Source organism: Equus quagga, chromosome 1 (genome assembly GCF_021613505.1).
Source record: "Equus quagga isolate Etosha38 chromosome 1, UCLA_HA_Equagga_1.0, whole genome shotgun sequence".
In the NCBI taxonomy this organism is placed as follows: Eukaryota; Metazoa; Chordata; class Mammalia; order Perissodactyla; family Equidae; genus Equus; species Equus quagga.
In genome coordinates this window covers 129,572,505-129,599,232 of record NC_060267.1, presented here as the reverse complement: position 1 = coordinate 129,599,232, position 26,728 = coordinate 129,572,505, and the positions used below count along the sequence as shown (strand labels likewise).

The 26,728-nt window shown below is 39.4% G+C and overlaps 1 protein-coding gene across 3 annotated transcripts in view; it reads right to left on the bottom strand.

Annotated features, from left to right (window-relative positions):
* DENND6A (DENN domain containing 6A) overlaps positions 1-23,184 on the bottom strand; it is a 60,732-nt gene extending 37,548 nt beyond the window's left edge. For 2 of the 3 annotated variants that reach the window (XM_046683683.1, XM_046683689.1), the window contains exons 1-3: positions 22,907-23,184; positions 8,850-8,888; positions 8,709-8,751 (exon numbers count right to left, since the gene is read on the bottom strand). In XM_046683683.1, coding sequence (XP_046539639.1) covers positions 8,709-8,751; positions 8,850-8,888; positions 22,907-23,143 — 319 coding nt within the window. In that variant the 5' untranslated portion in view covers positions 23,144-23,184. Of the gene's footprint in view, positions 1-8,708; positions 8,752-8,849; positions 8,889-11,509; positions 11,590-22,906 lie in introns of all 3 variants that reach the window. The other variant, XM_046683699.1, reaches the window with a different exon arrangement.
* Positions 23,185-26,728: the final 3,544 nt, after the last annotated feature.

Genomic DNA, 26,728 nt, shown 5'->3' with positions numbered 1-26,728 from the left:
TATTCAAAATCCTGAAAGAGAAAAGCTTTCAGCCAAGAATATGCTATCCAGTGAAAATCTCCTTCAGATATGATGGAGAAATAAAAACTTTCCCAGATAAACAAAAGATAAGGGAGTTCACTGGCAGAAGATCATCCTGCCTAGAAGAAATCCTCAAGAAGGCTGTCATACCTGAAAAAAAAACAGGAAAGAGGCTACAAAGCCCTGAGCAAGGAGATGAACAGGTAGGCAATAATCAGAAAACAGTAGCTCTCTATCAGATCAGGTTAGTAAACACTTAACTTTAACATTAAGGATAAAGAAAAGGAAAAGAACAAAACGAAAATGATGTCATCATTTTAACCACAAACTCACAACACAAGATGGAAAATGATACGACAGAAATAACTTAGAAGGGGAAGAGGAAAGGGATAGAATCAGTATAGTCTAAGGAAATAAGAGGCTATCAGAAAATGGACTATCTCAACTATGAGATTTTTTTACACAAACCTAAGGGTAACCATTAAACAAAATAAGAACAGAGACATTTACAATAAACAAGGAGAGAAAGAAGACAACCAACAGAGAAAACTACCTAATCAAATTGGTAGTACGAAATATATGGGACAAGCAACAAAGGAAATGCAGGAGAACCAGGAAACGTGATAAGACAGCAGTATTAAGCCCTCATATATCAATAATCACTCTAAATGTAAATGGATTGAATTCTCCAATCAAAACACACAGAGTGGTGGGATGGATTAAAGAACAAGAGCCAACAATATGCTGCCTCCAGGAAACACATCTCAACTCTAGGGACAAACATAGGCTAAGAGTGAAGGGATGGAAGACAATACTCCCAGCTAATGGCAAACAAAAGAAAGCAGGGTTGCCATACTTATATCAGACAAAGGAGACTTCAAGATAAAACTGGTAAACAGAGACATAGAGGGGCAGTATATAATGATAAAAGGGATCTCCACCAAGAAGACATAACACTTAATAAACATGTATGCACCCAACAGAGGAGCACCAAAGTACATAAAGCAAGCATTAACAAACCTAAGAGGAGATATCCAGACAAAAAGTCAACAAGGAGATAGTGGACTTAAAAGAAAAACTAGACCAGATGAACTTAATAGATATATATAGAGCACTCCATCCAAAAACAACAGAATATACATTCTTCTCAAGCGCACATGGAACATTCTTGAGGACAGACCATATATTGGGAAACAAGGCAAACCTCAATAAATTTAACAAGATTGAAATCATATCTACTATCTTTTCTGACCATAATGCCATGAAAGTAGAAATCAACTACAAGAAAAAAGCTGGAAAAGGAAGAAAAACATGGAGACTAAACATGCTACTGAACAACGAATGGGTTGTCAAAGAAATAAAGGGAGAAATCAAAAAATATTTTGAGACAAACGAGAATGAAAATACACCATATGGGATGCAGCAAAAGCAGTCCCAAGAGGGAAATTCATAGCAATACAGGCCCACAATAACAAAAAAAAAAGCTCAAATAAACAATCTTAAACTATACTTAACAGAATTAGAAAAAGAACAAACAGAGCCCAAACGCAGCAGAAGGAGGGAAATAATAAATATTAAAGCAGAAAGAAATGAAATTGAAACAAAAAAGACTGTAAAAAGGATCAATGAAACAAGGAGCTGATTCTTTGAGAGGATAAATAAAATTCACAAACCCTTAGCCAGACTCACTAAGAAAAAAGAGAGAAGGCTCAAATAAAACTAGAAATGAAAGAGGAGAAATTACAACAGACACCAAAGAAATACAAAAGATTACAAGAGAATATTATGAAAAACTATATGCCAACAAATGGGACAATCTAGAAGAAATGGATAAATTCCTAGACTCTTACAACCTGCCAAAACTGAATCAAGAAGAAATAGAGAATCTGAATAGACCCATCACAAGAAAAGAGAATAAAACAGTAATCAAAAACGTCCCCAAGAATAAAAGTCCAGTACCAGACGGCTTCTCAGGAGAATGCTGCCAAATATTCAAAGACAATTTGTTTCCTATTCTTCTCAAACAATTCCAAAAAATTGAGGAAGATGGAAATATTCCTAACACATTCTATGAAGCCAACATCACCCTGATCCCAAAACCACACAAGGACAACACAAAGAAGGAAAATTACAAGCCAATATCACTGATGAACATAGATGCAAAAATCCTCGGGGCCGGCCCTGTGGCGAAGTGGTTAAGTTTGCGCGCTCCGCTTCAGCGGCCAGGGTTTTGCCAGTTCAGATCCTGGGCGTAGACATGGCACCACTCATTAGGCCATGCTGAGGTGACATCCCACATGCCACAACTAAAATATATACAATTAAAATATATACAACCATAAACTGAGGGGATTTGGGGAAAGGAAGCAGAAAAAAAGAAAAGATTGGCAACAGTTGTTAGCTCAGATGCCAGTCTTTAAAAAAAACAAAATCCTCAACAAAATACTGGCAACTTGAATACAGCAGTACATTAAAAAGATCATACACTAGGATCAAGTGGGATTCATACCAGGGACACAGCAATGGTTCAACATCTGCAAATCAGTCAATGTGATAGACCATGTTAACAAAAGGAGGAACAAAAACCACACGATCACCTCCATAGATGCAGAGAAAGCATTTGACAAGAGCCAACATCCTTTCATGATAAAAACACTCAATAAAATGGGTATAGAAGGAAAATATCTCAACATAATAAAGGCCATATATGACAAACCCACTGCCAACATCATACTCAATGGGGAAAAACTGAAAGCCATACTGCTGAGAACAGCAACAAGACAAGGGTACCTACTCTTGCCACTCTTATTCAACACAGTACTAGAGGTTTTGGCCAGAGCAATTAGGCAGGAAAAAGAAATAAAAGAAATTCAAATAGGCACTGAAGAAGTGAAACTCTATTTGCAGACGATATGATTTTATACATAGAAAACCCTAAAGAATCCACCGGAAAACTATTAGAAATAATTGAGAACTACAGGAAAGTTGGAGGATACAAAGTCAATGTACAAAAATCAGTGGCATTTCTATACTCTAATAACGAAGTAACAGAACAAGAACTCAAGAACACAACCCCATTTACAATACTAACAAAAAGGATAAAATATCTAGGGATAAATTTAACCAAGGAGGGGAAAGACCTATACAAGGAAAACTATAAGACACTACTGCAAGAAATCAATAATGACATAAAGAAATGGAAAGATATTCCATGTACACGTATTGGAAAAGTAAACATAGTTAAAATGTCCATACTACCTAAAGCAATCTACAGATTCAATGCAACCCCAAGCAGAATCCCAATGACATTCTTCACAGAAATAGAACAAAGAATCTTAAAATTCATATAGGGCAACAAAAGACCCTGAATAGCCAAAGCAATCCTGAGAAACAAGAACAAACCTGGTAGCATTGCAATCCCTGACTTCAAAACATATTACAAAGCTATAGTAATCAAAACAGCATGGTACTGGTACAAAAACAGGCACACAGATCAATGGAACAGAACTGAAAGCCCAGAAATAAACCACACATATATGGATAACTAATCTTGGACAAAGGAACCAAGAACGTACAATGGAGAAAGAAAAGTCTCTTCAATAAGTGGTGCTGGGAAAACTGGATAGTCACATGCAAAAGAATGAAAGTAGATCATTCTCTTTCTCCATACACAAAAATAGACTCAAAATGGATCAAAGACTTGAAGTAAGATCGAAAATCATAAAACTTCTGGAAGAAAATATAGGCAGTACACTCTTGGACATCAGCCTTCAAAGGACCTTTACAAATACGATGTCCACTCAGACAAAGGAAAGAAAACAAAAAATAAACAAGTGGGACTTCATCAGACTAAAGAGCTTCTGGAAGGCAAAGGAAACCAAGATTAAAATGAAACAAGAAGCCACCAACTGGGAGAAAATATTCGCAAATCATATATCCCATAAGGGGTTAATCTCCATAATATATAAACAGCTCACACAAAGAACCACAAAGAAATAAACGACCCAATCAAAAAGTAGGCAGAGGATATGTACAGACATTTTTCCAAAGAACGTACACAGATGGCCAATAGGTACATGAAAAGATGTTCAACATCACTAATTATCAGGTAGATGCAAATCAAAACTACACTTAGATATCATCTTACGCCCTTAGAATGGCTATAATCACCAAGACAAAAAATAACAAATGTTGGTGAGGTTGTGGAGAAAAGGGAACCCTCACCCACTGCTGGTGGGAATGCAAACTGGTGCAGCCACTATAGAAAACAGTATGGTGATTTCTCAAAAAACTAAAAATAGAATTACCATATGACCCAGCTATCCCACTACTGGGTATTTATCCAAAGAACTTGTAATCAACAATACAAAGAGACTTATGCACCCCTATGTTCACTGCAGCATCATTCACAATAGCCAAGATGTGGAAGCAACCCAAGTGCCCAATGACTGATGAATGGATAAAGAAGATGTGGTATATACACACCATGGAATACTACTCAGCCATAAAAAAGACAAAATCATCCCATTTGCAACAACATGGATAGACCTTGAGGACATCATGCTAAGCAAAATGAGCCAGACAGAGAAAGACAAACACTACATCCTTTCACTCATATGTGGAATATAAAGAAACTTATGGACAAAGAGAATAATTTAGCAGTTACTGGGCAGGGGTGGTGAGGTACAAGGGGTACAGGGGCACATTTACATGGTATTTGACAAATATTGATTTACAACTGAAATTTCACAATGTTATAAACTATTTAGACTACTATAAAAAAGTAAAAAAAAAAAAGTCCTCCTGAAAAACACCCCTCACTGAGTTCTTGAACTCACTGGTCTCTGTGCCATACAGTTCATTCAAGTAAGTAGCTAGTCCTTTCAGTCATGGCTCCTGCTACATGAATGTCAGGTGGTATGCCACGAAGAGCTCTCCTCCCATTTTAAAACTTTCAAGGGCACTGAGTATTCTGCAAGCTTCTTTTACATCTGCCAATCAAACCAAGACTGGAGAGCTAAAGGTAAACAGAGGGCACGTGCCTATACCAAAAATATCACTTAGAGATTTGAAGAAAAAAGGTTAAATGTTTTTCCTAAAGAGAACAGACAACTTTAAAGACTACTTCTATATTAGCACAAACACAGCTATAGAGTGAATCAGAATGCATAATACTAAAATAAAACATGAGACTTCAAGAGCTAGCCCCATCTCTTGGCCTTCGGCTCTACGTAATCACTCTCCCTAGGACTAGAGTGGTTGAGCTGAAATTGCTGAAAAGCAGGACTTTAGACTAGAGCTTCTCAAAGTGTAGTCCACAGACTGATGCCGGTCCACAAACTCTTGTTACTAAATCATGATGAAATAGATATCCAAACAGAGACTAAGCAATCAAAAACCCTTACAGCAATTTGATATTGCCATGACAAATGTGGACTTTTATTTTGCATTTCTTTGGTTTTTCTCCCTTTCGTTTTTCTAATAATTCATTTAAACTGCATTTTATAAAAGCATTGGTCCACAACAGATTAGAAACTTAAAAAAATCCAACTGGCCCTTCAATACAGATAGTGTCAGAAGCACTGCTTTTGCCACTGGGAAGTGTAAAGCACGTGACGATGCTCCCGCTGTTTACAGAGAAGAAACTGGGTGAGACAAATATTGTCTGCATGTCTAATCCATCCAGAGCAAGAATTAGTCTTTTCCTCAGATTCATAATTACTTGAAACACTCTCTACTAATGCTGAGTTTTCTCTCTGGACATGATTAAAACATAGTGATTTCAGTCCTTAGGTACCCACCACTGCTTAAGCCTCAGGAACACCTACATCCATATTATGTTAATGGTAAACAAGAAGGAGAAAAAAAATCTGACAAATATTTATCAGAGAGAAGACATTACTTTAAACTTAGGCTCCTAAAGATAAAAGCCATTCAAATGGAACAAGAACTTGAAACCTAAAAACAAACCAAACAAAAATTTTTCTAAAGTCATAGGATCTAAGGTGTATGTGAGTAGAGGATGGAGGAGGCAGAGGACTGTCAAATTATTCCACTGGGAATCCCAAAAGCATTGTTCTTTATCTGTATAGCTTGCCGTAGAGTCTAAATGTTGTTTTACTTATTTTTAAGTGTGCGCCAAGGAAACGAAACTCAGATTATGACTCTTTCCTAAAGACCATTCTAGTATGCCCGGATTTCCCTCCATAACAATAAAAGCTCTTTTGGGAAAAATTAAATCCATTTCAAAGTTGGCACACTAATCCCAAACTTCCATTTAATAAACATGTAACTGAAACAAACTGTTTGGATAATCACAACTGAGAATAGTGATCTCAAATACATACAAAATGCAGTCTCTTGCTGTCTAGATTAATATTCATCTGTTAAGATGGCAAGATGTCTGTTTTTAAAACCTTCTGTCGATTTTACTCCTAAGTACCAACCATACTTCAAATAAAATGAACCACATTTCATTTGATGTGTAGCTTATAAAAAAGGCATTACAAAACATCTTTAGGTCACTCAAATGCCTATAATATTGAATAAATTCTGATTTGGATGGTGGTGGTAAGGCTAGGCCTTTCCAGGGACAATGTGGTCCGCCCCTCAGTCAGCTCTTTCCCGTCACCATTCCCGCCGTGACCGTGCAGACAGACTGGATGGAGCCGTAGCTCACAGGGCTGGCTGGCTTCCACGCGCTCTGCCTGCTGCTCATGTGATTCCTCATCCCAGAGGTATAAACAACAGGTTGGGCATTGCCTGTGCCAAGAATTTTAGTCTAAAGTGCTGAATATATCACTGAAGTGGCAGCAATAAACTGGAGATTATTTTCGAAATACCAGGATTTCAATTCAAGGAGAATGTTCATTTCAATAGTATTTTCCACACCGCAGCTGTTCAATGCCATGATCACTGTGATTACGTGGGGACATAAGACTTTGAATGTGATGACTGACCTGAAGAATTAAGAAGAGAAGAGAAAAGAAAGGAATAGGAGAGGAAAAGAAATACTAATTTACAGCAGCTGCTCTGGGCCTTTATGCTGGTTTTTTTCCTCCACCATATCGTTGGAGTGTTGAAGTGCACATGGTATAGGCATCCTTTTCAGCAACCAATTCGTGTTTCTAAAAATGACGCTTTTATTGCAACATCGACAATACAGAATACACTCTAAAGTTGGTTTTTAAAATAAAAACTAATGTTCATCAGGGTGTTTGTTACCCTGGATCTATGTTTAGGATGTTTGGACTCTTTCTAGTTAAACTATATAAATAAATAGTGTCTGTGCAGAGCCTTCCATTAAAAAAAATTATGATTTACACTGATTTACACTTGAGTTTAACTTCCAACATGAAAATGATACACAGAGAGACTAACTACAAAAGTAGAAATTAAAAAGGCTATCCAAATACCATATAATTAACTTCTTAGCCTTGATGTTCATGTAGAGAGGTGAAAAAAGAGAGAGAAGCATGAAAACCAACTCTGATCTGAAAGAGAAGAGTGTACAGTATATTCTACTAGGACTCCGATCACACAAAGTCAGTTCATCCTGCAATCCACACAATTCAGCTCACCCTGAGTCCTGCAAGTCCAATCCAACATTCATCACATTTAGGACTAACTGAATGTGTGGCCTTTGTAAGGAAAACGTTATCTGAAATGAGGAGAGATCCTAGAAGACCTCTCTATCATTATTTCATTAATAGTCAAAACACACTAAAAAATTCCATTAATTCCAGGTCAGAACAAAAGCCCTACTGGGATCTCTCAAAGGCATCTTTTTTTTTTTACCAAGATATCACTTCTTTTTTACATATTTCATGAAAGCTGAGTTCCAAATGTATAGGAAAAAACTCTGAAAGCATTTATATAGGAATGGAGAAAATGCTTGAAAAAATTAAAATGTCAAATCTCTAAAATCAGATTAACTAAATTAAGTTAACAGGATATAGAAGTACCCAGAAAAGGAAAGAGAACAGAAATGCCTTTGCTTCAGAGGTTTCTGTGTGTGGTCTAAGAAGCTGAATGTTCCGGTCACTATAAGCTTGAAAAGCTATTTTGAAAGAGAAACAAAAGAAGTAACCTGAAAGATTTCAACAATTAGGACCACACAAAGGGAGAATTTGAAAGAGACCAGCAGAAAACAAGCTTAATAATAACAGCCAACAGTTATATGGTGTGTTCTATATCCCAAGCACTATTCCAAGTGCTTTACATATATTAACTCATATAAATTATCGCAAGTAATTGATGGCCATGCTTCATAGCCAGATTCACCATTTTTCTTTTTAAACTCACTGCTTTTATAGTTCTTGGCAAGCTCCCAAATCCTGAACTAAAAGTAAACTACTTACTATAATTCTTCAAACATACCAATGTCGCTGATTATCAATCTTTTTACTATTTCAACAGTTTATTGCTCCAAGATGTTTTACCTCATTACAACATAACAGCTATTCTAAAAGTTGAACCAACTGAAATCAACAAGACATGACTAGGCATTAATAAAACTAATGCTTTATTAATGAATAACCAAATAGAACTAACCAAAATCACTGATCTGTTAGACGAAATTGAGTTTTTATTCTAAATGCTATTTCAATCGATTTTCACATATTAAGAGTATAATCAGTATTCTTCATATGAGATTCAACAGAAAAATGACATGAAAAAATAGTTACCTGAATTTGAATCTGGAAAAGACAAATAGCAAATATTGGTTTTCTGAAAAAGAAAACAAAAGCTATATATGCTGACAAACACACCAATAAAAACAAACAGAAGTACAATAGTAGACTATACAGAGCAATATTTTTACTTACTTCTTTATCAGTAAGTTTGGAATGTTGAGGATAAATTACCTGCAAGAAAAAGAGTTAAATTTTCTTAGACAAAGACATTGAGCGTATATTACAAACATTATTAGGTACTTCTAAAATACTAGTTGGTTGTGGTCAAATAGTTTTAAGAAACAGTTCACAAACTTTAACAATGAAATCTACGAGAAGGTGGGAGAACTGAGTAGGATTTACATGAGGCAAAAAAAAAAATTTGAGTCAAAGTTATCTCTAAAACTTGGTGAAATCTTGAGTTATCAAGAATAATTTACCAACTAAATTACTAATAACTCAAAGTTTATTGAATCTTTTCTTTAGAAGCTGAAAATCTAAAGAGAACTTGATATATCAGCTGGGAGCTACTTCAAGAAATAATAATTTTCAATTGATTCCAAGAAGTAATACAAATCACTAACTACTTATTAAAAGAAAACGGAAAACAAAAAAATAATTATCTGCAGTTTAAGAAATCTCAAAGGCCATCTCTCACCATAAAGCCTATCTTGATTGCCTGCAATACCTTTAAACAATCATTGCATTTTCCTAGACAGGTTGGTTTAGTGCTTGCAGTGACCACAGCCACCTTCTGAGGGAAACCTCTGCCCCACAGCCCCTGCAAAGGAAGCAACTGAGACAGAACAGCTACTGTTGGAACAAGCACTGGTAAACACCAGACCCAAGGGGACCCACTCTAGAGGTCAATCAACCAACTGCCTAGATGCGGGTAGGTGTGAAAATTCTGCCCAAAACTGCCCAGTGCTCAAAAAGGCCAATCCAGATTCTCCTGGGAATGTGAAGAAGAAACGGTATTAGGAGCAGCAGGTTAGCTATCAGCTGATAACAAAGAAGAGAGAAAAGAGTAGCTAAATTATATTAGTTAGGTTGCTAATGTGGGTATCCAAGACTTCCCACTTCTAGAAGAATCTGAGCTCTTCCATTCCCCAGAGCTGCCTAAGAGCCTGAAAATCTTCCATTTCCAGAAATAACATATAGTAATATCACATCATAAACCGTATTGAAGTAGTTTCACATATTTCATTTATTTAGTTTCCATGAGAATACACAAAGCTAACAGCGGTATCCCCATTTTACACATAAGTAAAAATAAGGCAAGAAAAAACATGGGGAGAATAAATATTGTCTGGAGTTTTTAATTTTCACAACTCTGTCAATTCTCCGCATCTTTACAGAAGAGTGGACAAGTTCACAGTAGTTAAATAACTCTCCCAAAATTTGTCTACTAACTGCCAGAGCTGGGATTTAAACCTAGGTTCTGCCTGATTCCCAAGTATATAAGCCGTTGTTCCTCACTCCACCCACAGTAGCAATCATTAACGCGCAATCACAGCCCTGTTTCTCCCCTAGTCATAATGTTGCACACGATCCCTCTCAATCTAGGGCTATGGGAAGAATCTACAGAGCTGTATGTTACATGAAAACCACCCACCATTCCTGGAACAGAAAATGACAGCAAAGCCAATATTCTCTCTACTTACTCTGCTTTGCATCCCATGTTCTGACCAACCTGACTTAACCTCTGTCTCCACAATTCATGAAGGCAAGAACCTGGTCTGTTTTGTTCACCACTCTTTATCTTGACACCTGAACAGTCGCTTGTGCATAGCAGACGCTAAAAAAAATCTCTTCAATCAGTGGATATACCCTCAAATTAGTTATATTCAACAACTCAGTATTTAATAATATGTAATTCTTCTTTATGTGTACACAGAGCTCCCCTGCCTCACCTTGAGACCATTTTACCTTGCCACACACATTTAAAGTAGAAATGGCAAACTGATAAACTATTTAGCCATATTTTATGAAAATCTCCTAACATCTAAGTCACCCTGGAATTTGCTGGTCTAAAACATATTGGTAAGTTTAGTGGCCTCTAATAGCTTAATTTCAGACTCTAAAATCAGTTTTATGTGAGTGCCCTTCAGATTTTCATTTCTGCAATTAAAATATCAAATCAAAAGCAAATACAGAAAGTTTCACTTCCTGTTACACAAAGACATCACAGTGGTTCCTTTGGATTTTGGTGTCCCATGGTTTAAAATACCAGCATGATAATACAGAAAAAAGTGTCAGTATATTTTACCCATATATATGAATAACTTAAATATATATAACATACGTGTATACATGTGTATTTAAGGGGCTTATATATGCTATAGATACTTAAGTAAGCTAAAAGGATATAAGAATTACAAAACCTATCAAATTTGCCTTTTAAAAACTCTGATTGTACTAGACTGTCAAACACCATTCTAGAATTTCATTTTAATGTACTGTTAGGACTACTCAGTGTTTTATTTTGGAATAGATATGATACACAAAAAGAAACAATGCATATTTATATGCTACAACTATCTAAATGACCACACTGTACTTAGGATCAGAAAAATTCATACTTAATTCTAAAACCTTAAACTCCCTATTTAAAAAACAAAAGGAAGAAAAGTAACCATTACCAAGTTAGCTCGAACTGCACAGATTGCCAGTTACTGGAACTATTATCTATGTATATACTTTATTTTGAAAAAAAAAAGTTTACATATAACTTTGGGCAATCACTGTTAGTTTAGTCAGCTAGCTCCTGATACCTATGCAGGAATCAATCAACTACAGATTGGCCCCAGTACCTGGAGATGCCTCTCACTTGAAGTTTCCTCTCTCCACAGCTCAAGTCCAGGCATCTCTGTCCCCCAGGACACTGGCATTCCTGGGAGGCATCAAAGGGGGACAGAGAACATCAGCTAATGTCACCCTGGTTCTGTTACCTATGTTTAGATCTCCCATGTTATAACAAAGGAGAGGTGGCTAAGAAAAAACTACATTTTATTTGATATAATTATTAAGGCCTAAAAATGATAACATAGCATAAATATTTCACATCACAATATGATAGGAAAAAATGTGCCTCACAAAAATATTAGCATATACATGGTCATGCGCTGCATAACAACGTTTTGGTCAATGACGGACTGCACACACAACAGTGGTTCCATAAGATTGGTACCATACAGCCTAGGTGTACAGTAGGCTATACCATCTAGGTTTGTGTGAGTATAGTCGATGATGTTTGCACAACAACAAAATCACCTAACAGAGCATTCCTCAGAACATATCCCCATCATTAAGTGACACATGACTATCCTGGGAAAAAACATTACAAAGCATTTTAAATGGAGCTATTCTCTTCAAAGGTATGTCTGCCACTTGCCCCCGCATAACCCCAACATTCCCACTTCAGTGTGGGAGTAATCACGGTCCCAGGAAGAGGAAAATCAGGAATATCAGTTAACTTACTGCTATCATCACTTGGACATGGCAAAAATTCATGTCTGCCACACACCCTAGCTGTGCTTGAATAAGTGCCTGCCTCTTGCCATGTGACTCAGTGTCTGTCTCCAATGCACAATACCACCTAGTGTCCCAGGTCTAGCAGAGACTACATTTCCCCAGAAACATCTGCCTTGATCTCCTATATAAACATTAACTCACATAAAAACATCATTATTACCTTAAAGAGAGGATGAATTCTAAACCCAATGAGAATTATGTCTTCAATGACTAGACAATAATGTGCATTTCAAAGTGAAAAGGGAAACTGTTTACAGGCAAAAAAACAAGTCTATATTTTTTAAGTGGTTATATCTCATGTAATTTTTTAAAAGTTGACTGAAAAACATTTTAAGATATATTAAATACAATATCTCTTTTAAAAGACTTTTTAATACAAAAATTAAAGCAATGACACCCCAGTAGCAATGAGTACACCTAATACTCAGATGTTGATTGCTAAATACCATTCTGCAGTAAAAAGAATCAGGGCTCCTTGGAGAGGTGGCTGATTACAGGATTGGGACAGGAAAAAATATAAGATGAGGCTGGTGCATCTTGTGGTACCAGAAAGAAAGGAAGTATTCAAAAAAAAAAGATAAGGGCATATCTAAAGGACAAAGGACCCAACCTAAAAAAAGGTGCCAATGCTCAAAGCTGAAAAAATTTGATCAACAAAATAAATAACGATAATACTAGATTATAACCTGAATAATAAAATAAGTATCCTTGAGTCCATACTGTTAGACAGACAGACAGATGGATGGATAGATGGATGGATGGGAGAGAAGGGACAAATTTTCCTTATAAAAGAATTCCAACTAATAAATGTAGAAGGAATAAGGAAAATAGAAAATCATTATTAGAACACTAGAGTAATAAATACTGCAGGAAAGATCCACCTATGGATGCTGAAATTAGCAGGCAAAGTTTGAGAAACAGGATACTGCACAGTCTCAAAGTATCTCAAACAAAATAAATATTTATTAATTACAAAGAGAAAAATAGTAACTTTACAGTGGATAAACCTGATAGACATCATCTTAACCAAGTGATCAAGGTTAAAATCACCAATAATAAGACATTTTAGGATCATGTACTCCCTGATATTATGCACTGAGAAGGGCACATCACAGCTGGGATACTCTTAGCATAACCTCAGACTAATCATGAGAACTCACCAGAAAAACCCAAATTGACAGACATACTAAAAAATATCTGTTCAGTACACTTCCAAAGTGTCAAGGTCATGAAATAAGAGAAAAGAGTAAGGAACTTCCACAGACTGGAGAGAACTTTGGAGATATGACACCTATATGCAATGTAAGAACCTGAATTGGATCCTGAAACAGAGAAAGGACATTAGTAGAAAAACTGGTGAAATCTGAATAACTTCTGTTGTTTAGTAAATAGTATTATACCAATGTTATATTCTTACTTTCGATTATTGTACTATGTTTATGTAAAATGTTAACTTTAGAGGAAGCTGAATGAATTACTTTTTCAACTCTATGTAAGTTTAAAGCTATCTCAAAATGAGGTGTAAAAAAAAGTAAAACCAATCAACAATCCCAAGTGACCTATGCACCCCTATGCTCACTGCAGCACTATTCACAACAGCCAAGACATGGAAGCAATCCATGTGCCCATCAAGCAATGACTGCATAAAGACGATGTAGTATTTATGTACAATGGAATACTACTCAGCCATAAAAAAAGAAAAAATCATCCCATTTGCAACAACATGGATAGACCTGGAAGGTATTATGTTAGGTAAAATAAGCCAGATTGAGAAAGACAAACACCATAAGATTTCACTCACATGTGGGAGATAAACAAACACATGGACAAAGAGAACAGTTCAGGGGCTGGCCCCGTGGCAGAGTGGTTAAGTTGGCGAGCTCCCCTGCAGGCGGCCCAGTGTTTCGTTGGTTCGAATCCTGGGTGCGGACATGGCACTGCTCATCAAACCACGCTGAGGCAGCATCCCACATGCCACAACTAGAAGGACCCACAACTAAGAATATACAACTATGTACCAGGGGGGCTTTGGGGAGAAAAAGGAAAAAATAAAATCTTAAAGAAAAAAAAAAAGACAGAGAACAGTTCAGTCAGTGGTTACCAGGGAAAAGGGGGCTGGGGGTGCGAACAAAGGGCGAAGGGGAGCACTTACATGGTGACGGACCAACAATAATGTACAACTGAAATTTCACCATGTTGTAAACTATTATGAAATCAAAAAAAAAAAAGTAAAACCTCTACTTCATATTGTACAAAAGGTAACCCAAAGTGGATCAAAGATCCAAGTGTAAGAGTTAAATTATGAAACTCTTAGAAGAAAACATACGAATAAATCTTTATGACCATGGATTAGGCAATGATTTCTCAGATACCAAAAGCACAACCAACCAAAGAAAACATAAATCTTTATGACCATGGATTAGGCAATGATTTCTCAGATACCAAAAGCACAACCAACCAAAGAAAACATAAACTGGACTTCATCAAAATTTAAAACTTTTGTGCTTCAAAGAACTCTACCAAGAAAGTGAAGACAATCTACAGAATGGGAGAAAATACACACATCTGCTAAGGGGTCTAGTATACAGAATATAGAAAGAACTCTTACAATTCAACAATAAAAGTAAAATAACCCAATGTTCAAATGGGCAAAGGATTCGATTAGACATTTCTCCAAAAAAGATATACAAAGGGCCAATAACCTCATGAAAAGATACTTAACATCAAGAGTCATTATAGAAATGCAAATAAAATTACAGTAAGATACCACCTCATACCCACTAAGATAGCTATAGTCAAAAGGACAGACAATAACAAGTGCTGAGAAGGATATGGAGAAATTAGAACCCTCATACACTACCAATGGAAATGTGAAAATGCAGCCATACTGGAAAACAGTTTAGAAATTTCTCAAAAAATTAAACATAGAGTGAAGTATGACCCAGCAATCTCACTCCTAGGTATATGTCTAAGAGAAGTGAAAACATATGTTCACACAAAAACTTGCACATGAATGTTCACAGCAGCATTATTCAAAACAGCCCAAAAGTGGAAACAATCTAAATTTCTATCAAATGATGAATGGATAAACAAAATGTGATATGCCCATATAATGATATAAATTCAGCCATAAAAAGGAATGAAGTACTGAGATACACACACACACACACACATAGCACAACATGGATGAACCTTAAGAACATTATACTAAGTGAAAAAAGCCGGACACAAAAAGCCACATGTTAAATGATTCTATTCATATGAAATGTACAGAACAGGAGACTCCATAGAGACAGAAAGTAGGTTAGTTATTGCCAGGGGCTGGGGGAAAAAAGGATAGGTCACAACTGAAAGAGGGCATAAGGGAAATTTCTGGGGCAGGGCTAATATTGTTTCTTGATCTCTATGGTAGTGACATGATAAAGCCACTTTATGAAAATTCACCAAACTATAGACTTAGGATTTGTATACTTTTCTATGTGTATGTTATACTTCAATAAAAATGTTCAGTTATTTCAAAAAGTGGAAAAAATAGCCTGACATCACAGTATCAAGATAGGCTGAGCCTCCAACTAAGATTCTGGCTCACTCAAGATCTAATCTAAATTATGCTACTAGAAAACTTGATCAGTGTGAACATGGAATGGACAGCGAGGCATTTCTCTCAACAAAAAGAGTAAAGTTTAGATACAATTGTCCATGTTTCACATCATTCATCACAGTAAATACAAACATAAAACGTCTATGAATGGACTAACCAGACAGGAGAATGTCCCAGATTGGGATTACATAATTTCATAATCAAATCAGAGATTAATAACACCAAAGAAGCCTTGTAAAATCTGGGCACCTAATAAGCTCAAGAGGTCACCAGGGTTTTAAATCTCAAATCATAGAATGACATCAAGCTACTATAAAGTGCTACTAGTTCACAAGGAAATCGAAAGGCCATTAATAGTACCTTGCAAATCCTCTTATCACGCACTCACTGTTTAATGGACTACCTTCCCTTCTAGATTGTAAATTCAATGAAGGGAGGAATGATCAGGACTTTATCTCCAGAACATACCAGTGTCTGGACATGGTAGTTGCCCAATAAATATCTGCTGAATAAATGTCTCAATAAGACAGTACAGCAACACACAATTACACGTAACACCCATTTCGATTAAAACAGTAGTTGGGGCCAGCCCAGTGGCACAGCAGTTAGGTTTGCCCGTTCTGCTTCGGCGGCCCAGGGTTCACTGGTTCAGATCCCAGATGCAGACATGGCACTGCTTGTCAAGCTATGCTGTGGTAGGCGTCCCACATATAAAAAGTGGAGGAAAACTGGGGCTGGCCCCGTGGCTGAGTGGTTAGGTTCAAGCGCTCCACTGCAGGCGGCCCAGTGTTTTGTTGGTTCGAATCCTGGGCACGGACATGGCACTGCTCATCCAAGCACACTGAGGCGGCATCCCACATGCCACAGCTGGAAGGACCTACAACGAAGAATATACAACTATGTACTGGGGGGCTTTGGGGAGAAAAAGGAAAAAAATAAAATCTTTAAAAAAAAAAAACGTGGAGGAAGATGGGCACGGATGTTAGCTCAGGGCCAGTCTTCCTCAGCAAAAAGAGGAGGATTGGCAGCAGATGTTAGCTCAGGGCTAATCTTCCTCAAAAAAAAAAAAACGAAAACAAGACAGAAACAAAAACACAGTAAACCTGCTGAGGATCAACACTGAGGCTATGGATGACCCAGTTTAAGGGGGAAAGAAACAAAGGAAACAACGGCCTTTATGCCTCTCAGAAAAATAAAAAGGAACTTTGCTAAGATAAAGAAAACTATGGTGACTACTCTAGCCTCCACCCAGCAGTGACTCAAAAAAGCAGAAGTGGGAAAGAAAGGAGAGTCAATTTTGCTAAAACCACTCTTTAAAAAATGGCATAAAAATGGGCCAGCTCCAGTAGCCTAGTGGTTAAGTTCAGCACGCTCCACTTCAATGTGCCAGTTCCTGGGCAGAGACCTACACCATGCATTTGTCAGTGGCCGTGATGTGGCAGTGGCTCACATACAAAAAGAGGAAGACTGGTAACCAATGTTAGTTTTAATGGATATTAGCTAGGGGCAAGTCCTCCTCAGCAAAAAAAAAAGGGGGGGGGGGTCATAAAAGTTTGCCTTCACCCCAGAGCAGAGCTTTATCTTCAATTTGCTTAAAAACAGGGGAGGGGGACAGGGGAATCAGTAATCTGAATGATATCTATGACACAATATATTCATGATAAACTGTCCTGCTTTTTATACATAATTTAACTGGCCTGAAATTCTTTTCAGTAAGAGGTGAAATACAAACCATACGTACATACAAATAGGCTACGCCATAGATTACCTGCAAAATGAAATCTAATAAACTTGATTCTCAGGGAGTGCTTTAAATGCTTGTGATTCACATCCAAAGCTGTATATATACATATTTTAATCAATTTAAGGCAAAATAATAGGATTGAGGCAATAGCCAAAAAGAGTCCCACATTGATTATTGAACATACAAGTTCACTATCTATAAAAAGGGACTACCATACTGGGCATGCATTAATGACAGGCATTAATTCTTACACACATTATCTCACTTCAAACCTCCAACAACACTCTCAGGATATTATTTCCTCCATTTTATAGTTGAGGAAAATGAGACTCAGAGAATTGAAGAAACTGGCCCCATATCAGACAATTAGTTGATGTTCAAAACCCCAAAGCTTATGCTCTTTTCACAGGTTGAAATTCTGTCCCAAAAGTTGATAGGTCATAGCCTTCAAGAGGGGGAAAGCCACCAATGATGCCTCAATTCTTATAAAATCAAGGACTGCAGAGCTTCAGGAGGTGACTTCAAATTACAGAAATGGCAACCTCTGATGACATTCTCTGAGTTCACATGATTTAAAGGCCCTCAAAAATGCAGAGCATCTCTAAGATGTGTATACAAGCATCAAATAACTCTACAATGTGAAGGGGGAATAAAGGAAACTACTAAATACCCAAATTAAGGAAAATGGTTAGATTATGGTCCATAAAATTATATTTACGAAGAGTCTTTAGTGATCTGGCACACTGTTTACAAGAATGTTTACCAATCAAAGCAGACTCTTACAGTAGACCTGTTTTGGAGACTGCTGCCCAGCCCACGCTTTGGAACAGGGTCCCCGCCTCCTTTTACAGGGGGAGCCTAATGGCCACTACTGTTAGGGAAACCCTGTCTCCTAACCACAGCTGAAAGAACAAAAGGGAGTGCCTGACCCATGCTGAGCCGATCAGAAATTTCAGTATCTGACTTAAGCTTCAGCCTGGTTCCAGAATCTGCAAAAGTAGAATTTGGCTAAAATCAGTACCACAGTAACCCAAAGTCAAGTGAAGTGGGGGAGAGGAAACTGAGACTCTGGCAGGGGAAACCAGCCTCTGCATGGAGAACAGAATAGACATGCAAAGAGAAGCAGAGACAAAAGACCACACAGCTCGGGAGGGACAGAGGCAAAAGTCTGGGGCTTTCCAAATCCCAGGAGGTTCACCCCTGCTTCCTGCAACTGGGTTCCAAGAGACCCCTACAATCAATCTCTCTTTACTGAAATTTATTTGAGAGAGTTTCTATTCCAACCATCAAATTAATCCTTGACTGATAAGAAGTTATGTCAAGATAAAAAGCATTAACAAAATGCCAAATATTAATAGTATTTGTCTCTGAGTATAATTATGAGTGGTGTTTTTTTCTTTCTTGCCAAGTTTACAGCAAGGAGCAACCATTATTAATCAGGAAAAAAAACTGAATAAATGAGGCAATTTTGGATTCAGAAGATTAAGGCTTTACTATATAATCAGGTAATTTCAGAGCTAGAAATGACATAGAGTACATAAAATCCAGGGGATTTCCAACCTTGTTCCAGAGAACACTTGTATTACGTGGTAATGCTTTAAGACCACCTCTCGGGGGAAAATGAAGACACTGAGCACACCTCCCACAGTTAACACCTTTTGCAGTCTCTTCCCAGCTCAAAAGACCCCCTTCACTTAGGACACGGCCCCCAAAAGACCACTCCCCCAACGACCCAAATCTTCAGCTGACTGTATGAGAGTGAGAATCTGCCCCAAACCAGGCCTGAGTATCTTCCTCTGGTATTTGGAATGAGAGTGACATTCACTGCCAACTTCTCTACCATAAAGATCACAGAAGCAGAGGAACTCAATTGGCAGGGAGCATGAAGCATGAACAAAATCCATAAAACAAGAGCATCAACAAGAGACTTCCCTGGTTCTGGGCTCTAGCCATTTTCTGAAGCCCCGCTAGGTTTGTACCTTGGATATCTTGAAACACCTCTGTGGTCTTACAGCAAGTTCTCCCTTTCTGCTTGAGCTATAGCTTAGTTTCAGTGGTCTACAACCAAATATACACACACAGGCCCCATTTCAACCAGATCAGCCAGTGAGGTACCACATTAGATTTTTATTTACACTGGGAAAAAAGTTCCCCCACTTAAAAAAAAGTAGATTCTAGCACCTCAACTTAATTTTCTCTCTCTTTTTTTTTTTTGGTGAGGAAGATTTGCCCTGAGCTAACATCTGCGCCAATCTTCCTCCAGTGTCTGCATGTGGGATGCCTCCACAGCACGGCCGACAAGTGGAGTAGGTCTGCCTCTGGGATCCGAACCTGTGAACGTGGGCCGCCAAAGCCAAGGGTGCAGAACTTTAACCACTCGGCCACTGGGCCAGCCCCTCAACTTCATTTTCTAGTGAGAAAACTAAGATCCAAAGGCCGTATATTCACAAAACAAAAGTTAAGGGTTCTCACCATTGAAAACAAAAAAGGGAATGTCAATGCTTCCCAAATACACTTACATAGGTCTTACTGGGTCCCAGGCACTGTTCCAAATGCTTCACCAATATTAACTTATCTAATCTCTCACAACGAGGCCATGATATGGGTTCTGTTATCCTGTTACAGAGGAAGAATGTGAGGCTCAGACAAGCTAAGTTACGTGCCCAAGTCACATATATTCAACCCTAGGCAGTCCAACTCTAGAGTCTGAGTTCTTGATCAGTATACTACACTGTCTCTGTAGTACGGATTTAAGCTTAAATAAGCGGCACCGTTTATGCATTTGTTTAAAATCTGCAAACGGTACTTTCTGCCATGGCAGGATAGACTCTTAAGTCTCTCCCAAGTCTAAGATTCAATGACTGCCTTTTTGATAAGACAGGTGGTGAATTCCAGGATATTACTGTCCAAACTTAATTTTTTACTTATTTTTCAATTAATTTCCCTATTGAGTCCTCATGGTTGTGCATTATAGGAAGCAGGGCTGGGGCTACTATATGTCACGTCTCCAACACAAGTCTACACTCACTTTCTTGTCCCATTTCAGCCATCCTCCAGTCCATTTTTGACCTGGATATGGCTATAATACAGAAGTGAAATATATTTTTCAGCTATTTTATTACATTAATTACTAATTTGTGTTCCTTTTTTTCTTTTTCTCCCCAAAGCCCCCCAGTACATAGTTGCATATTTTTAGTTGTGGGTCCTTCTAGTTGTGGCATGTGGGATGCCGCCTCAGCATGGCTTGATGAGCGGTGCCATGTTCGTGCCCAGGATTTGAACCAGTGAAACCCTGGGCCACGGAAGCAGAGCATGCCAACTTAACCACTCGGTCACGGGGCCAGCCCCCTCCTTTTTCTTCATTTTAAAAGTGGCAAGGTGTAATATTCTACATTTCTCAGGAAAACAAAACAAAATTAAATTGTGGTGCATCTCACTTAACGTATTTATTTCTCTAGATTCATTATTGGGGAATCTTCACCACCTACACCTTCTAAAATTAGTGATTCTTAATCTGGGGAAAAGCCATAGACGACCCGCAGAGTCCACAGAAGCATATACATAATTTTGTATTAGTAGGCATTTTCCTAATGGAGAGAGTTCACAGAGTTCATCGTATTTTTTAAAAGGTCCAGGATGCAAAAAAGGTTAAAAACTAGTGACCTAAAGAAAACTCTATATAGCAGCATATACTATGAGAAGTGAAATTCAAATAAGTCCTTTAATGATTCACAGTCAGAGCACCTCAACTATGCTAAGTGGTATTTATTTGGTCAGAAAAACACTCATGTTATAAACCATGTCCCATATGACGACAGTCCACAGGGATCTCCTTTTGCTATTTAAAAATGCAATCAACTACAACAACCCAATCCTATGCTTTCTGGCTAAATTGTATTTTGCTATACATATACCCACAGGTTAACATGCCAATGTAAATGATAGATGGCTTATAAATCTCTTCTTCAAAGTCTTTGGGAACTGTTGTTCCTATCTCAGCAAGATAAAGAACTGTTCATGTATTCACTCCTTCTATCAACACGTATTTTTTTCTATGTGAGGCAGATTGGCCCTGAGTTAACATCTGTGCCAATCCTCCTCTATTTTGTATATGGCACCCCGCCACAGCAGGGCTTGATGAGTAGTGTGTAGGTCTGCAACAGGGATCCAAACCAAGCAGAGTGCGCAAACTTAACCATTATGCCACCAGGGCCCATATCAACAAGTATTCATTGAACACCATTAGGTGCCAGGTACTGCATTTGGCCCTATGTGATACCGTGATTAATTCTTGGTCCTCCTCTAAATTGTAGTCTCAATCTATAAACACAGGTTAGAGTATACTGTTCACATCAGTATGCCCAGCAACCAGCATAATGCCTAGATCTTAGTGGAAACTTAATGTGTATCGAACCACATAATGTTAAAACATAGAACACAGGTTGAATACAAAAGCAGTAACTTCGCATTAAGAAATACCTCCTTGGCCAATTTTTGTAGGCAACTTATGCCACTAAAGTCAGAATGAGATGGCTCATTAAAATCTGTCATCGCCACCAAAACAAACAAAACCTTCTGAACACACTTCCATCTGATAACGTTTTTCTTGTATACATAAAGACAAGCAATCTTTTGATACGAAAGGGATCCTTAAACAATGTCAAGAATAGGTAAGATTCGAAGACCTTTCGATAAGGCCTCATAAAGGTGGGAAACTTGACAGATTCACGAGCAAACCATTTCCCCTATGTTCACCTTGATATTAGCTTTCAGGCCAACTGTTTCAGAAGCAACATCAAGAAACAACAGAAATGAGGAACAAAAGGAGGAAAAGGAGAAAATGCATGCTGAAATAAGCATTTTGGCTCAGGCACAGCGGAATGCTCTAAGAGTTACCGCAAGTAACCCAAACAATCTATGAGTCTAAAAAGTTGGTTGACGTTTGGCTCTTAGAGTTCACCATATGTCAGAGGCATTGTTCGCTTCTTGAAAAAAAAATCCCAAACATCCTGCCTGCAGCCTTCTCTGAGTACCGCTATTTTCGTTATGCCTAGGACACTGGGTTGAAAACACCACCACCACGAACATCGACAAGTACTTAGGAGGAGCCTAGAGAGAACTTTTCACCCCCCGCCGCAGCCCACAGTCCTCCCACGGGAACTGCCAGCGGACCGCAGCCCGGCCCTGCCCGGCGGAGGGGCGGCAGGCCACGCCCCGATGCGCGGCGGCCGGGGTCCGGGCCGGCCGACCCGCGGGCCACGCGCTCGGCTTGGGGACACCCCGGCGCGGGGCCTGGGGCGGGGCGCGGGGACAAGATGCGGCCGGGCTCACCTCCACGGCTTGGCCCAGCTCCAGGTCGAAGCCCACCACACACACGCAGTGCAGCCAGGCCGAGAAGCCGTCCCAGCGCAGCAGGCCCCGGCCGCGGCCCTCGTCCTCTTCATCGTCCTGCGGCAGGGCGCCCGCCGCCACCACGGCCGGCGCCTCGTGCTCCTCGGCAGCCGCCTCCGCCTCGTCCAACGGCCCGCGGGAGCTGAGTCCCGAGCCTGCCAGGCCCGGGAGAGCCATCCGCCGCCCCCTCGCCGTTCGCGCCGCCTCCACCGCGAACCGCGCCGCAGAGCGCGCTCGGCTCCGCGCAGGCGCAGCCGCCGCTGCCGCAGCCGCGGGGGACGGGCTGGGCAGGGGCGGGGCCGCGGCGCACGTGACCCTGGGAGCCCAGCTCAGTGCAGGTCCTCCTGTGCCCTGCTCGCCCGAGTGGGGACGTCGCGGCAGCGCATCTCAGGCATTGAGAAGCCCGCTCTGGCCTCCTTGTCTTAAAGCTCTTCAAGACTGAAACGGTGGGCACCGTCTTTCGCAGTCGAACGACCAGGGAATGAACTATTTTTGGAATGACACGGTTCATAATTATAAGGTATTATTAAAACATAATGGTGACGGTGGCAGACGTTTATTGAACACTTACTCTATCCCAAATTAATGTGCCAAGCAAGAACTTTACAAATATTACCTCATTTAATCTTCACATCATACTACATAGGTCGACATCACTATTTCTTTCTTTTTACAGATAAGGAAACTGAGGTTCTGAGCGGTTACATGACCAGCCCAACAACTATTACAGCTCCGATGCCTGATTACAGTTTACTCGCTCAGTTTACCCTCTGGCTGATTCAGAGATCTGTGCCTTCACTCAGCTGTGTCCTCTCCACCAACGCCCTGCCCACCTTTCTTGGCCTGGTTGCCTATGACTCAGTGAACAGTCACACATCTCCTGACCTTTCTGGAGCACCAGGTTGGCCTCCACAGCAACCTGTGGATCACTCTCTCTTAGCAAAGGCGTAGTCTCAGGCAGCTTTGTATTCTCAGAGATCGACACTGAGCTGGGCACTCAGAAGGCACTTGGTCTTTTGAATCGTTACCGATTATTGATCCAGCAGGATACTACTGACTAGGTTTATTCCACACCTGCTATACTGAGTATAAACCACACAGTGAAACTAAGCAGGAAACACAATCAACGTATTTTTAAAGAGTAGTACAGTGTTCATGCTTTTACACGTATTATCTTATCTAATCCTCCCAATAGCCCAAAAAGGCAGGTCTTATTATTAGTCCCATTTTACAGGTAAGGACCTTGAGGCTCCGTGAGATGATGATGTCACAGCCAGTAGGTGGCAGAACAAAGCTTTAAACCCAGATGTCTCTGACTCGGCCTGAGCTCCTAAGCATTTTGCCTTACTGACCAGTCAAATTCATCTTGTTTGACAAACATTGTCCTGTCCCCATCCTTAGGAATTTGTTTGGAGCAAGTGTTAGCATCCCTATTTTCAAGCAGAGGATCAAGTATCCTCAGACATCGGTAGTGATGTTTGCTCGAGACTTTCTTTAGGACATAAGATGAAGTAGGGATGGCATTAAAGTTGAAGGCTAACTCTGACCAAAGCAAATCTGCCCTCCTGCTCCAGAGAACCACTGTAGTTGAGAGAGAAAAACAATATTCTGCAGTTAAATAAGTCTCTAAAGCGATATTAGGAAAGAATAGTAGCCTTTAGTGCTAAACAGTATTTGAGCATTCAACTAGAAGTCAGGGGGTTTGGATTCTAGGGAGCTGCTCCAAGACTCACTTTCTTCATTGGTAAGATAGGAATGATCATTCTCAGCCTACTTACCTCACAGATTGTCGGAAAGAGCCAAGTTATCCCAGTGCACACATTTTCCTGGATGCTGCCTCGTTATTAGTAATCAATAAACTTTAAAAACCAGCTGTTCCACGGGGCTGGTTCTTTGACACGTGGATACAGAATGCCGTTCCTTGAAAGGCTGCTTTCTAATTTTGGATTAAGAGTAATCTTCTCAAAATGTAGTATCCTGAAAACAACATATTAAGAGGACCATAACTTTGCGGAGAAAAAAAGCACACCATGGCTCTAAAGATTCTTATAAGTGGAAAAAAAAAAAGGGGGGGCTGGCCCTGTGGCCACGTAGTTAAGTTCCAGCACTCTGCTTTGGCAGCCCAGGGTTTTGCCAGTGCGATCCTGGGAATAGAAGTGACACCGCTCATCAGGCCATGGTGAAGCAGCATCCTACATAGCACAGCCATAAGGACCTACAACTAGAATATACAACTATGAACTGGGGGGCTTTGGGGAAGAAGAAGAAAAGGGAAAAAAAAAAGAAGATAGGCAACAGATGTTAGCTAGCTGCCAATCTTAAAACAAAAGTAGCTATTTCCACATCATTTAAAAAAAAATTATCAGTCTACTTTGGAAAAAACTAACAAACAGTACTACTCAAACCTTTATACAAAAAATCCACAACCACCAGGGAAAACAGGAAGTTCCTATGGCTTTTTTACCTTCCACCCTCATGACTGATATTTGGCCTTAGCATCAATTTTAACAGAGTTTCTGTGGTTAATACTTGTATGGAATCTGAGGGGAAAAGTACCAATGCTTCCTTCCTTCTTAAGATTCTGTCATTATTACCTTTGAATCTGAAAGGATCTTGGCTCAGGTTCTCTCTCCAAACCTCCCATCATATCCATGAATCTTCCGATATTTGGTGAGCCAGCTGCCATTCTAACACCCTTTATTAAGGTAAAGTCACTACCTTACAAGGCTGCTATTTTATGAATGTTCATAAGGGCTAGAAAATTCTTCCTTGTATGAAGACAAGATCAGCCACTTTGTAATGTACACCCATTGGTCTAAGTTTTGCTTGCTGAGATTACACAGAAGAGTCCAACTCTTCTACATGATAGCCTTGTGAATATTTGAAAATGCTTATCCCACATCCTCATGCCTTCTAGTTTCCAAGGTAAACTACCGCAGTTCCTCCAACTGTTCCTCAAAGGATGTAGTTTCTAGGCGATTCATCATCCTGTTGCCCAACTTGGGCATGCTCCAACTTGTTAACATCGCTCTTAAAATGCGGTGCCCAGGAGGAAACACCAGCCTCCAGGTGTGATCTGACCACTGCAGAGTGTACTCTGGGACTATTACCTTACTTCTCCTAGCCACTAGCCTTCTATTAATGTTAGTTCAGATCACATTTGCTTGTTTTGGCAGTGAGGTCACATCACTAGCTCAGGTTGCATTTACTGTCAACTAAAGCCCTGGGTCTCTTTTCATGTGAAGAGCGCCTAAGTCAGGGTAGGATGCTTTAGCCAAGAGTATGACTGGATTCGTGGCTCTGCTGTTCTTCTAATATTACCAACAACACTGAGCACAGGATTAAAAACATTCCGAACTTCCCTATTCACTCCTAACCAAACTCCTGGCATTTCAGCAATTTTCATAGTTAAAAAAATAAAAAGAAGAAATAAAAAAGGAAAGAGTGAGCTTTAGATAATTGTGTGAATTGCAATGCCATGTCTCTGGACTTAGTTTTGCCAAAAGGACCTGAAAGGAGTCCAAATGCCCTAGATAGCCACCTACTTGGGCAGCTGGAGGACTTCCCTCTTACTCTTGATCTAAATGCTGCCGCAGCTGCTGGGACATAACTACACTTGTGGTGGCAAGAAAATACTCAGAGAAACACTCAGAGGCTCGAGTGCCAATGTGATATCAATAGAGAACCGAGTTTACTGCCACATGTCTCAGAGATAAAATACTCAAATGCAAATTTTGAAGGGAGGATCCAGGCAAAGAAGAC